Source organism: Camelus dromedarius, chromosome 5, assembly GCF_036321535.1.
Source record: "Camelus dromedarius isolate mCamDro1 chromosome 5, mCamDro1.pat, whole genome shotgun sequence".
Classification (NCBI taxonomy): domain Eukaryota; kingdom Metazoa; phylum Chordata; class Mammalia; order Artiodactyla; family Camelidae; genus Camelus; species Camelus dromedarius.
Genome location: NC_087440.1, coordinates 995,027 through 1,007,108, shown reverse-complemented (window position 1 = coordinate 1,007,108; position 12,082 = coordinate 995,027). Strand labels below are relative to the sequence as shown.

The following is a 12,082-nucleotide window of genomic DNA, read 5'->3' as shown; positions in this document are numbered from 1 at the left end:
TTCAGAAGGCCTGAGTGTATACCAAAGAAACTGACTTTAATGGGAAGTAGCTAAGCAAGATTTTTAACCTGAGATCAGCTTGGTACCAATAAGAGTCCAACAAACCCAATCAAATGATAAAATCACAAACCTTAATGGTTCCAAATGCTCTGAATCAATATCTCCCCAAGCCCTCTTGGAAATCAGTAGGATTTAGAATACTTGCTATTATAACTTCCAGGGGCTTAATTCTTCAAAGTCCCTAAGGATAGCCTTTCCCCTTAATCTCACAATGGCCTTGCACCTCATAGCTAATAACACTGTATTAGCAACAGCTAACATTTATACAGTATTTACTATTATATACTTGTCACTGTGCTGAGTACTTAACCTTCTTTATCTAATCTAATCCTCATAATAACTCTATGAGGTCAGTACTACTATTCACTTCCACATTACAGATGATAAAAGTGAGGCTTAGAAAAGTTATAAATAATTTGAATATTTCTTTTGCTCTCAAAGTCCCAAACCCTTAAGTACTTTTTCCAATTTTAGGTTTCTGTCAGGCTGCCCAAAAAGAGAAAAGATATTTCTGAACATCACTCAGGGAAAAAAAAAATCATATCTAACTGTTCAGAGTTACTTTGTACCCCTTAAAGATTTTGGTGAGTTTGATCTTCGTTATTAAGAGGGAAATGTGCTCTACAACAGTGGATCTCAAATAGTGTGTATCATGATCAACGGGAGAGCTAATGTTAAAACAAACTGTTTTTTTCGGATATATAAACAGGAATGGAACTGTCGGTTCATATAGTAGTTCTGTTTTTAGTCTTTTGAGAAACCTCTATACTGTTTTCCACAGTGCTGCACCAATTTACATTCCCACCAAACACTTCTCTGCAGAATACTTCCAACAAGAGAGACACTTAGGACTTAAAAACATTTCCAGGACCTGCAAGCTAAAAGACTTCTTTTTTCCCCCACTTCACAAAGGCTCCAATGTCACCAATGACATTAACACAGTGGAAATCCAGAAAAAGGAAAATTAAGGTCAGAATGATCGTAAACTCTGCTCAAGAACTTTACCATCTACATATTACTTCTTCAGACTGAAAGGTGTTTTCTTTGGGTCTCCTAGGGCAAGAAAAATGCCAAAAGAAAAAAGAAGTAGATTGTTTCATAACACTAAAAACACAACAACAGGTTCTGAAAATGTAATAGAATTTTGCCCTGTAAACAGAAAAAAAAATCACAAAACCCTATAAATTCCTCCTATCTCTCCTTTATCACACTATCCTCCATCTCAAAAGAGCTTTTCCTCTTACCCAAGGCTGCCCCAAAGTCTGTACTTCCTATGTCACCTAGGACGAACAACTTCAGAGAATAGGATTCATTAAGAATGTCTCCTCAGCCAGTCCAGGAAGCTTCTTATTCTTACTTGGGTGAGTGCTCTCAACCATGACTAAACTGTACCTAGAGAAATATATTTTCAAATATTAATATGGCCTGGCACCTTCCTGATGCTAATCCTTCCAGGGCCATCCCAATGGCACAACTGGGAAATTAACTGAAGAGAAAGGCAACCTTCCCTCTGCTCTACTTTCAGATGCTCCTCCTCCCCAGCTTTGCCGTGCACAGATTCATTCTGTACACATACACAGAGGTAGAACATGCGCGCACACACAAATAACTCTCGGCAGGAACCAAAAATCAAAGCCTAACCCCGTGGTTTTTAAGTGAGCAAGTCCAATTTCCTTCTTTGTAGCCCTTGACACATGCTAGCTGGGAGCCGTCTGGATTTTTTTCTGCCTTGTTCCTGCACCAGAAGGCTCTGCACTGCAGGTCAGGAGATGATAAGGAAATGAACAGTGTAATTTCCAAAGCCTCTGAACACGGCCCTGTCAGCAGCTCTGGAGGCGGGTTACTCAAGCATGGCTTGAAGAGTGAAAACCACAGAGAGGAGGGCTCCGACAGCCAGCAGTGGCAGGATCTCAGCTGTGCATGTTACTGCCACCTCCAGCCTGAAAGCCCAAGCCCTGCTGCCTCCCTGGATGAGCTCTGTTGGTACAAGCTCTTATACCCAAATGGCAAAAACACAAGTTCACACTGGGGGAGGAAGATTAAGGGCTAGGACGTAGATTTTCCATGCACTCTTGTGTAGAAACAAAAACATTTAGTGCTCTTCCAGCATACATGAGATTGCACATGCTGGCAAACCCATGGTAACATCTATCCAACACACCCAACCCCACACCGGGGATATGGCCAGAAAGGAAACGCAATTCATATGAAATCAGAAATTCAACAGGCCACTTCAACATCCTTTGAAGCCAATTTCTCATCTTCTACCCCACCAAGCTCCACTATAAATATCAGGGCCTTTAGAACATATTACGAGCATGCAAATTTCCCAGCCCAGGTTTGGCACTTCTGAGCACAGTGCTGAAAGTCTTAGCCAACATGCTTATCTATTCATATTGGGCTTCCTGTATAGGTGGAATGTTGTTATATTTCAGCGCATTATTGCCTAGAGGAAAATGAGACATATTTTTACTCAAATCATGTTTTTCTTTTGTTCTAATATTTATTGAATGCTCCCTACGTGCCAAGCACTGTTTTAAGTGTTTTATATGAATTAACTCATTTAATCTCACAACAACCCTATTTAGGAACTATTGTTTTCCTCATTTTGCAGATGAGAAACCTGAGGTAGAGCAGTTAAGTAACTTGTTCAAGACCACTCAGTTCATAAGTGGCAAAGCTGGGATACAAACCCAGGTAGTCCAGTCCAGCTCCACAGTTTATAAATTTATACAAAAGAGTTGATGTGCAATTTAAGTTTAGAAGACTGGTGTTTCAGGTTAGAAGTGGCTCCCAGTGCCCACCTTATAAAGAAAATTAACAATGGTTAAAGGAAATTCACAAACACTAAAGTATATAGCAATTATCTGGGGAGTCTTTTTGGAAGCACAGATTTCTGAGCCCCCACTCCTAAAACCTATTTAGCACATCTGAGCTAGGGTCCAAGAATCTGCATTTTTAACACTCAGATGATGTGATGCACATGGTTTTACAGAACACAATTTCAGGAACTCTGCTCTAGATGGTGCACTGTAAGCTCCTCAAAGAGCAGGAGCCATCTCTGTTCTATTCACCAGTGTATACCCAGTACCAAGCACAACACCTGGGATTTAAAATGCACTCATGTATGTATATGCATGACTGGGACGCTGTGCTGTACACCAGAAATTGGCACACTGTAATAGACTGTACTTCAATTAAAAAAAAAGTTTACAGAAAGAAATAGTTTTTTAAAAAGTACTCAATGAATATACTGAATGAATGAAAGATGATAATGGTATCCAACAACAACATCTCTTTACAAAACAGTTTAATACCCACAATACATTTAAGGTCTGTCTACTAGTGATAAGACTAAGAAGCACAAAGGCAGGGTTGGTTTGGTTTTGTTTTGTTTTGTTTTCCATATCTGCAACTGCCAAACAAAGAGAGAACTGGCTAATGCCTCGATGATTACAATGAAAATTTGACTGAATGCAATATTCCAGAACACTTACACACATCCTCAAGAAGTCAAGCTCAAAGTAGCAGTTTAAAAGCAACTTTCCCTCTGTATGTATAATGGGGAAGGCTCAGGTCAGCTATTAATATTTGGTCTTTGTAAACATCACCTTACCCAAGAAAGCTAAACTCAAAGATCCTTTGTTTACTGAGTATCTACAATGTTAAAATTGATGTAAAAAACAAATGACAATGGTCTTAAGAGCATTGGACATTTACATCCAATGTTTCTGCTGTAGTCTTTAATGTGGGGAAAGTGAAGGATTTGTTAAGAATCTGAGAGTAACAATATGCCATAAGAACTCTATAAATAAAAACCTAGCTTTGCACTACCTGTGAGAGTTTAGGCAAGTCACATGACCTCCCCCTTCTCAGTTTCCTCTTTTATAGTGAGGAGATTGGACAAGATAATCTCTCTCAGAGCCCTCCTTGAATTACAACACCCAGATGGGAAACAGAGACGCTGAAGGAAAAATAAAGCTCAGACTTCGTTGTAGTTACAGAATGCATCTCTGTCCTACATAAATATCAACTCCTTCTCATTTCTTCCATGAAGGAAAATGCTTGAGGACATTTGGCTTCAGGAAGTAGGGCTGACTGCTATGTCATCAATAGCTGAGAAAGAACAGCTAGTGAAGGATGAAGGCGTTAAGAGAGAAAGCCTTGGATCAGAAGAAATAAGAGACCTGACCTTGGTTGAGCAATGAGGGATTGCAACATGAGAGAATTGAGCTGGAAGGCATAAACTAGGGCAAGAAAACAAATCCAAGGGCAAAGGAAGATGCTCTTAGAACACAGGATATGACAGCAAGCATGATCAGAAGGCGAAAGAGCAAAGAGCACTCTTTATCATTTTCTTTGTATCCAAAACTAATGGGGGAAGTGTTAAATACACGTATGCAGCATTCTGAGAGCAGCAGAAGCTGAGACACAGACATGGAGAAAGCACAGTGCAGTGTTTCTACCTTGCAAGATCAAAAGTACAGCTAAAAAGGCAAGGAGAGCTGGTTGCAAACATCTAGATCTTTTAGCCACGAGAGCTTTGCTTTATACGATTTGAAAAAAAAAAAAAAGGAGTCTCACCTTAAACTCCTGGGTTAAGCCCCAACTCAGAGCCGACACAGACAGATCACTGCCTTCTGTAGTTTGTAAATTCTTTTTTCTTGCCTGTCAGAGTGGCAAGGTGAGCACTAAGCTGGGGACATTCAGACAGGCACTCTCCCTCTTTCCCTACCTCCCCTTCCATCCCTAATTTAGCAACCTATCAATCAAACCAAAGGCAAGGGAACAGACAGGAGCCAGAAGGCTCTGTCTTGTTTATTCCTCAACATTCCCTCCTCCATCTCTTCAGCTGGCAGGAAGTATGAGGCAGGAGTGCTCAATAACAATTCAGGGCAGCAGGAGTTGCTAAGAGCCATCTCTGGTCTCTCCTAGGACTCAAGGAAACAGCACAGAGAGCCCTGCCAGAGGTAGTGGAGCAAAAGTGGGATCTCACAAAGGGAAGTCCACATCCTTGGCTGATAGAAATTTGCTGAGCCATTAACTAAGATATCTACCTTGATAAGAAAGAAGGCTTTGAGGTAGATAATTTGAATATTCAAATATCCCTCATTAGCTAGAGGTAGACATGTGACAATTCTATCCTACACTACAAACTGCATTTGTCTTCTCTCCTGTCTCCAAGGGGGTAAGGGAGTGGGGATGGGGGGTAGACTCCAGCCAAGACACTTCAAATTTTATGAGTTTTCCCTCTTTGTGACAGTTTCCAGCTCAGAGTATGCAATTCCTAGATTATATCAAAACATCTGTTTGGCTGTTTTGGTTCTGTTGGTTGTCTCCACACGGAAGGAACATTCCAAACCAGTTATGCCATAGGCAAGTCCATATCTCAGAGAGGAAATCTTAGTGAAGTTTTCAAAGACTGGGCTTATAAGCTGTAGTACTAATCATCAAGCACTGACTGAACACCTCTTATGCCCCAAACCCTGGGGTTCTTCTTTCTCAAAAGCTGCTCCTGGCCAAGATTCCTAGCCTCCCTTTCCCTTTTGCATCTTCTCTTTCTCTCCCATTCCAGAAACTCTTGTCTCCCTGCACAGTGTTTTTCATCTCCAAGTAACTTTCATTTATTTAAATTATTTATTTCAATGGTCAGATGTTTTATGGAAGGGCACTCCAAGAATCAGAGTGTTCAAAAGAATTAAGGAAACAGAGAAAGGAATTGAGAAGGCAGGTTCTTGCTTACGGTAATATCAAATTGCACAGCAAATTTTCTCTTCTAAAAGTACTTCTCAGCAATTTTATCCTCCCTCCAAGAACAAAAACAGTCTCTCTTCCTTTTCTCTTCCATTCCACTGCTCTATTCTCAGTCTTTTGGGGAGACAAGGAATGTAACACAACTACATTATTAAGGGACAATCCTCCCTGGCACCAAGGTGTATTGTTAGCTGAATAGACTGCATCTTTCAGCCCAGTTATAATCTTAAGGGCAGCCACTCATCCAGCCCTGGACCCATATGAGAAAACGGGTTGCATTTGCTTCTCTGTTGGAGACTATCATGGACATTTAGACTTAAATCCAATATGAATCTAAGCATCATTATCCCTTCACCCACAAAACACTACCGGGCTTAGAAGACTGCAACGAGTCAAGAGTTCTAAACAGAAAGGAAAATGAAGGCCATCCTCAGAAGTGGCCGCTTTTCAGCACAGGAGGAACAATGATTATGAACATGGATATATGGCAAGAGTTTACTGAAGCCAGATGTAGGGAACAGTCTAATGGGCCTGGAACAGAAGCAAGAACTCCTGGTACTCCTAGGCCTCTTTAAAACAGTATTATCCATCTGCACCTCAGAGAAAATTGGTAAATCACAGCCAGCACAGGATGCGCCATGCCAGTAACCAGCTGGAACGTGACTCTGTTGAGGTGGACTGTAGCATCTGCCACCTAAACACAGGCAGCCTCTCTGGCAGCTGCCACTGGTAAAAGGGAACAAACTATTGTGTTATTAGTGGAAAAAAAATTCACAGCCCTGTTACCAGGGAAGTCCAGATGTTGCTAAGAGCGACAGATGTGCCAGAGGCAAAGACCAAAATACCTACAGCAAATAAAGTGCAAGCTACCACTGGAATCCCGGCAAGAGGAGGACACCACCATGCACACATACACATCCAGCCTCTATTTATGAACACTTACATATGGAAATAGGCATTCCCTGTTGCAGCTGATGTAATTACAGAGAAATCAATTTATACTGCATCTGCTGGGATCAGCTGAAAGCGCTGGGTGAGCAGAACACAGAGCAGAAAATCAAGAGCCAATGAACAGCTCATCACCTGGCCAGCTGCTTTGCAGGAAGCTGTAAGCTGCAGAAGTTTAAGGCAGCCTGAGCTGACCCTAGACTCACATCCAGTCTGCTCCAGCCCTGCAAGCTCCATTTACTGAGAGATGAACTAAGATCATCTTCCCAGAGGAGGAGAACCCCTCATGGGGCTGCAGGCACCTGTCCTTCCAAGCCAAGCAGAAGGCAAGGTATCATTACACTGTTTGGCAGCTATTAAACCACCAGGATACCTTGATTTCCAATCACTGAGGGAGATAACTGGCCAAGAGCTATACTTTTGTGGCCAAAGAATCTCTTTCAAGACCAAACTTTCATAGTCACAACACTAATTTATAAGACCTGATTACGTACCTCATAGTATAATCAGTACCTCCTGCTCCCTTGTTTATCTGCCCCAAACTGTCCTTTTGCTCTTTGGCAGCCACCAATAGAACACTTGGTAGATATCACGTCATGAAACTTATTTAACCCTATTCTCTTTCAGAGACCCAGCAGCACCATTTATCCCATTTAGGATAGCACTCATCTGAAAGCATATTAGGTTTATCAATTTGTTCTTAAGTTTATCAATGACTATAAGGATGAAATGCCAGTCAAGCTGGGAACCACATCAAGGCTGATGCCAGCTTCTGGTAACAAATGTCTGAGGTGGGACAAGAACAAGGTGGGAGGTTCTTGACTTATTGAAAATTCATTCTATCAAGCAGCTGCCCCCAACAACAGATATTCTTCTCCAAAATGTCCAGGCCTGCTGTTAAAGAATCTGTAGGGAATCCCTAATTTGGAACAAAACCACATTATCATTACCAGCTGCTCTGACCTTGTAATTGGTCATTACCCACAAACTAATGAGCCTCCCACAGAGTACACATAGCATTTGGCGGTTAGTCCAGAGCAGTTCTGACTGGCAGTGGGCAGCCAGGTCTGGCCACCTCTTACCTTTTCAGACTTGACTTTCTTTAGCGGGCGACACTCATTCTCCCCTTCCTCTGGCTCCGGTTTAGCTCCCAAAGGATTGAGCGCTGCCCCAGGCTCAATAGCTATACTCCCAAGTGGCTCCACAGCTCCTGCATCCACCCCTGCACTTCCATCATACTGACCACCCCGTCCTCCCAACGGCACTGGCTGGAGGACCCCAGGATCCTTTTCTGAACAAGTCCCCACTCCTTCGCTTCTCTCCTTCTTGCTCTTAGATGAGCTGTTCTCCTTCTCCTTTTTGGAGCCGGCTACACTGCGGGATGCCTTAGTCGCCTTCTCTGAGCCCTTGGGAGCAATAGCAGCAACCAGGCTTCCTGCATTGGCACCATCTCCTGAGCGTCCCTGCACCTCTTTCTTGCTAGATGCCCCCTCACTTGGAGTGAACAGGGACGTCCCTGGAGTGGGTTTGCTAGTGTCTTTGCCACTCTTATTCCTTTTGGATTTTGATTTGCCTTCCTTCCCTTGAGGACCTGGCACTGGGGTCACAAACTTGATGTTGTCTGGTAGTGTGGCCACAGCATTGGGAGCTGGTATCCCCACCTCCTTTGAGCCTGACATTTCCAGTTTCTGCTGGTCCTTTTCCAGATCGGCGTCCAGGTCAATGATGAGATTCCCTACTCCAATGTCCCATTCATCCCCACTGTCGTATGTCTCAACCGGGTTTGCATCCACTCCTTTCCCTCCGGAGGCTCCACTGCTCAAGGACATCTTAGAGTCAACGTCCCACCTCAAGATTCAAGGCTCTTCCTTGCCCCCAGCTTTCCTATTTTCAGCTTCAGCTATGTTCTCAGACCTGCCACATTGGTCAGTACATGCCCAGTGGACAACATCATTGCTGGAAAAAGAAAATTTAAAGAGCTGTTAAAGGAAACAATACAGGCAAAGAGACAGCCTGAAATAAACTCCCACACAAAACAGATCCTTCCTATGGGGCTATCACATCACAATGGACAAGACAAACAGGTTCAGTTGTATTTCTAACCAAGTCACATTGGACCAAGGGAAAAGGTGACTCCCACTCCGTCTCCCCAGGGGAGAGCACGGTATTTCCAAGTGCTCAGAGATTCTGTGGTAAGTCTTAACTAGGAATCCTCTAGAGTTAGTTTCCCATTCCCAGGAGACTGATTTCTACTACCACTGCCAGCTGGCAAGCCTCCCTCAGTCAATACAGGCCCTGGCACATCCCAGATTCAAGTTCTAGCACAAGTTTACACACACTTCTTTCCTCCTTGCTTGTTCTTAAAGAACATTGGACCAAGGGAAGCCTTCTACTAACAGGGCCTGTCCTTACTAACAGTAATACAGATTCCTTGTCATTTCACTGTTGCCTGGGGTGGGGGGTGTGATGGTGGAGGAGGTCTCATTGTGGGTAGGCAAGAAAAAAAAGAGAAAAGCAAACAGAACAGGGGAAAAATACAATATCAGGATCAGGGGCAAAAACTGAAATTAGAAGAGACAATCCTCAGAAAGGGCTCAACCAATCAGCTTACGTTAAGTTAAACCAGACTTACTAAACTCTAGGTTTCAAATTATGTCTAAATAGCAGAATTTAATATAATCTTCCCCACTTCTCACTAAAATACCCATGAAGACACACACACACACACACACACACACACAAACACACGGAGAATCAAAATTTACACTACCAATAACTGAACAATACTAAAAAAAAACCTAACACTGGATTGTAGGATAAGTCTTCACACTCATATAGTATAAGACTGGTGGCACTGTACTGATAAATACCAGGGCCTCACCACATGGAACAGAGGGGCCTAAAAAGGGGGGCTGGGTGGGTTGGGTGGTAAAAAGGGCAATTTATACCTCTCCAGTCTCCTGGGGAGTTTACCATCTAGAAAACCTGGCAGCCAACATGTACTATCCAGGTATTACTTTATGACAAAGCAAATGAGTGCTGTTCTTGCTCACTCCTCTGTTTACCATCTTCCTATAACCATTTAGAATACAACTCTCATAAGCTAAAGGAGCGAAGAGGAAACCAGTAGTGACATAATGAATCCTACGAAGTAAATATCTAACAGGGAAATGCTACAGATAGGACAAAGATAAAACAAATTGTACTTTTTCACCTACTCTCTCAAGGCAGCATCACAGAACAAGGGTGCAGTTACAAGAAGAGATGTCATCCTAAGAGAGCAGAGCTATCTATATCAAGTAAATGCCTGATAGCAACAGGGTTTTAAGAGAGAAAGGAGCGCACATTAATCTGCCATTTAGCTACAGATCTCAGAAGAAAATACATCCTTTACCCAAGTAGAACGCTTAGCGCCAACGGCAACCAACTATGGCTGGCACTGAGTCCACATAGATCTTACTTCATAAAAGGATGGAAAACTGTGTGAGAGGAAACATGATGTAAGAACTATGAAAAGAATGCCAGCCACAAGGTAAAGTAAACATAATTCTTCAAGAATTAGAGAAATAATACCTTTGAAAATGATGTCGAATTCTGAAGAAATCTTTAGTAAAATGTTTGGAATTCTCTATACTATACACTCATTCATTCCAAAAAAAAAAAAATGTATAAACTGCCTACTTTGTGCCAGGTGCTAAACAAGGTGCTGGGAATACAGCAGCAAATGAGAGTGAATTAAGGCAGTGGAACATGGTACTGAAAATAATTCTATCATGAGGGCAGAGGGTCCTTCTAAAAATGGGAATGCCAATTTAATCTGTACTACAGAGGATTTATTACAGCATAGTTCTTCCCAACATCTTAATTTCTTAACTCCTGCAATCTCTGCGACTGTTGCTAGGCTGAGAGTATAACCCACCTTCATCTGAGGCTTACCTACTTCCTCTAGAGCGGCACTGTCATCAGTATGTAATTTAACCAGTAGAACTACCCCATGCTTGTTTATTCTTGGAAAAACAATACAACTGCCAAAAGACCTTCCTCTAAAAAACAAACAAAGAAATAAAAACTCTTCCTCTAGAAAAACAATACAACTGCCAAAAGACCTTCCTCTAAAAAACAAACAAAGAAATAAAAACTCTTCCTCTAGAAAACAAAGAAATAAAAACTCTTCCTCTAGAAAACAGAATGGTAATGGAAAAGAGACTCTAGGAGGGTACAGTAAGGAAAGGATATAATTTATGACATTAAAATGTTAGTGCTCACTGAGAGACTCTGACGGTTCTCACTCTACTGCACTGGCTGACCTACTGTAAGAAGCAGGGTAAACAGAGCAGGACAGTAAGGAAGAATAAGCATAAAGAAGCTACTAGGCTGAAATGAAAAGGTATGAACTTTGACAAAAGAATGTAGTATCTTTAAAGAAGGAAGAGGCAAAGAAACCATAAAGATGCAATACCAAGTAAAATTCATACAGAAATTTAAAAAGCACACAGCTAAAACTGAGGAAAATGAATTAGTAAACTACAAGAAAACTTGAGATATTTTTCCAGAAGGCAAAGGAAAAGAAAAAGAAAAGAATAAGAGAAACTGAAAGAAAAAGTATTCAACAGCACTGAAAGCAAAACTGGAAGGAGACTAGGACAAATGGGAGAAAAGCAACCCATCAAGAAATAATAAATGAATAATATTTTGAGCTAAAAAAATCTTGAAAATGTTCACTACTTTTTCAGCAAAATCAATTTAAAAAGCCAAACTTGTGTACATTCTGGCAAAATTTTTAAATTACAAAGGGCAAAAATTAGCCCAACTTCAGACTGCTCTGCAATATTAAGTGTTAAAAGAGAATGAAAAATCTACAGAATTTTGAAGAGAAAAGGTTATCTGTCAGGAGTCTTACGCTGAGTCAAGCTGTTTGTCACATGTAAAAACAACAGACTTTCAGTTAGGTAAGAACACAAATATATCCATCTTGTTAAAAATTTAAAAAACTATCTGAAGTACTAAACTCAGTTCAGTGTAGCATAAACTCAAATAATTTCTTACAAACACAAATGCCAGCTGCTTTTTGTAATGTGAAGAGCAACAGTGCAGACATTCTTTAAAGAGATGAGGCAAAAATCAATGCTTCTCATAATGCTGAACCTCAAAAGGTTCAGTCTTAACACCAGTAAGGAAAGACACTTCTTCAAATTTCTTTTGTCCCAATTCCGTATGTCACGGCAAATTGTTCTGTTTTTCCTAGTAAGCAAGAAATACTTCCAGCACATTTTCTTTCTAATTGTGCTTCTTCTTAAAAGGGAGCTGGAGATGAAAAGAA

The 12,082-nt window shown here is 41.4% G+C and overlaps 1 protein-coding gene across 3 annotated transcripts in view; it reads right to left on the bottom strand.

Annotated features, from left to right (window-relative positions):
- ZNF609 (zinc finger protein 609) overlaps window positions 1-12,082 on the bottom strand; it is a 184,704-nt gene that overhangs the window by 154,307 nt on the left and 18,315 nt on the right. For 2 of the 3 annotated variants that reach the window (XM_031452834.2, XM_031452835.2), the window contains exon 2: window positions 7,845-8,718. The exons of the other annotated variant lie outside the window; for it this stretch is intronic. In XM_031452834.2, the coding sequence (XP_031308694.2) occupies window positions 7,845-8,591 (747 nt within the window). In that variant the 5' untranslated portion in view covers window positions 8,592-8,718. The remainder of the gene's footprint in view (window positions 1-7,844; window positions 8,719-12,082) is intronic. 3 annotated transcript variants of the gene reach the window in all.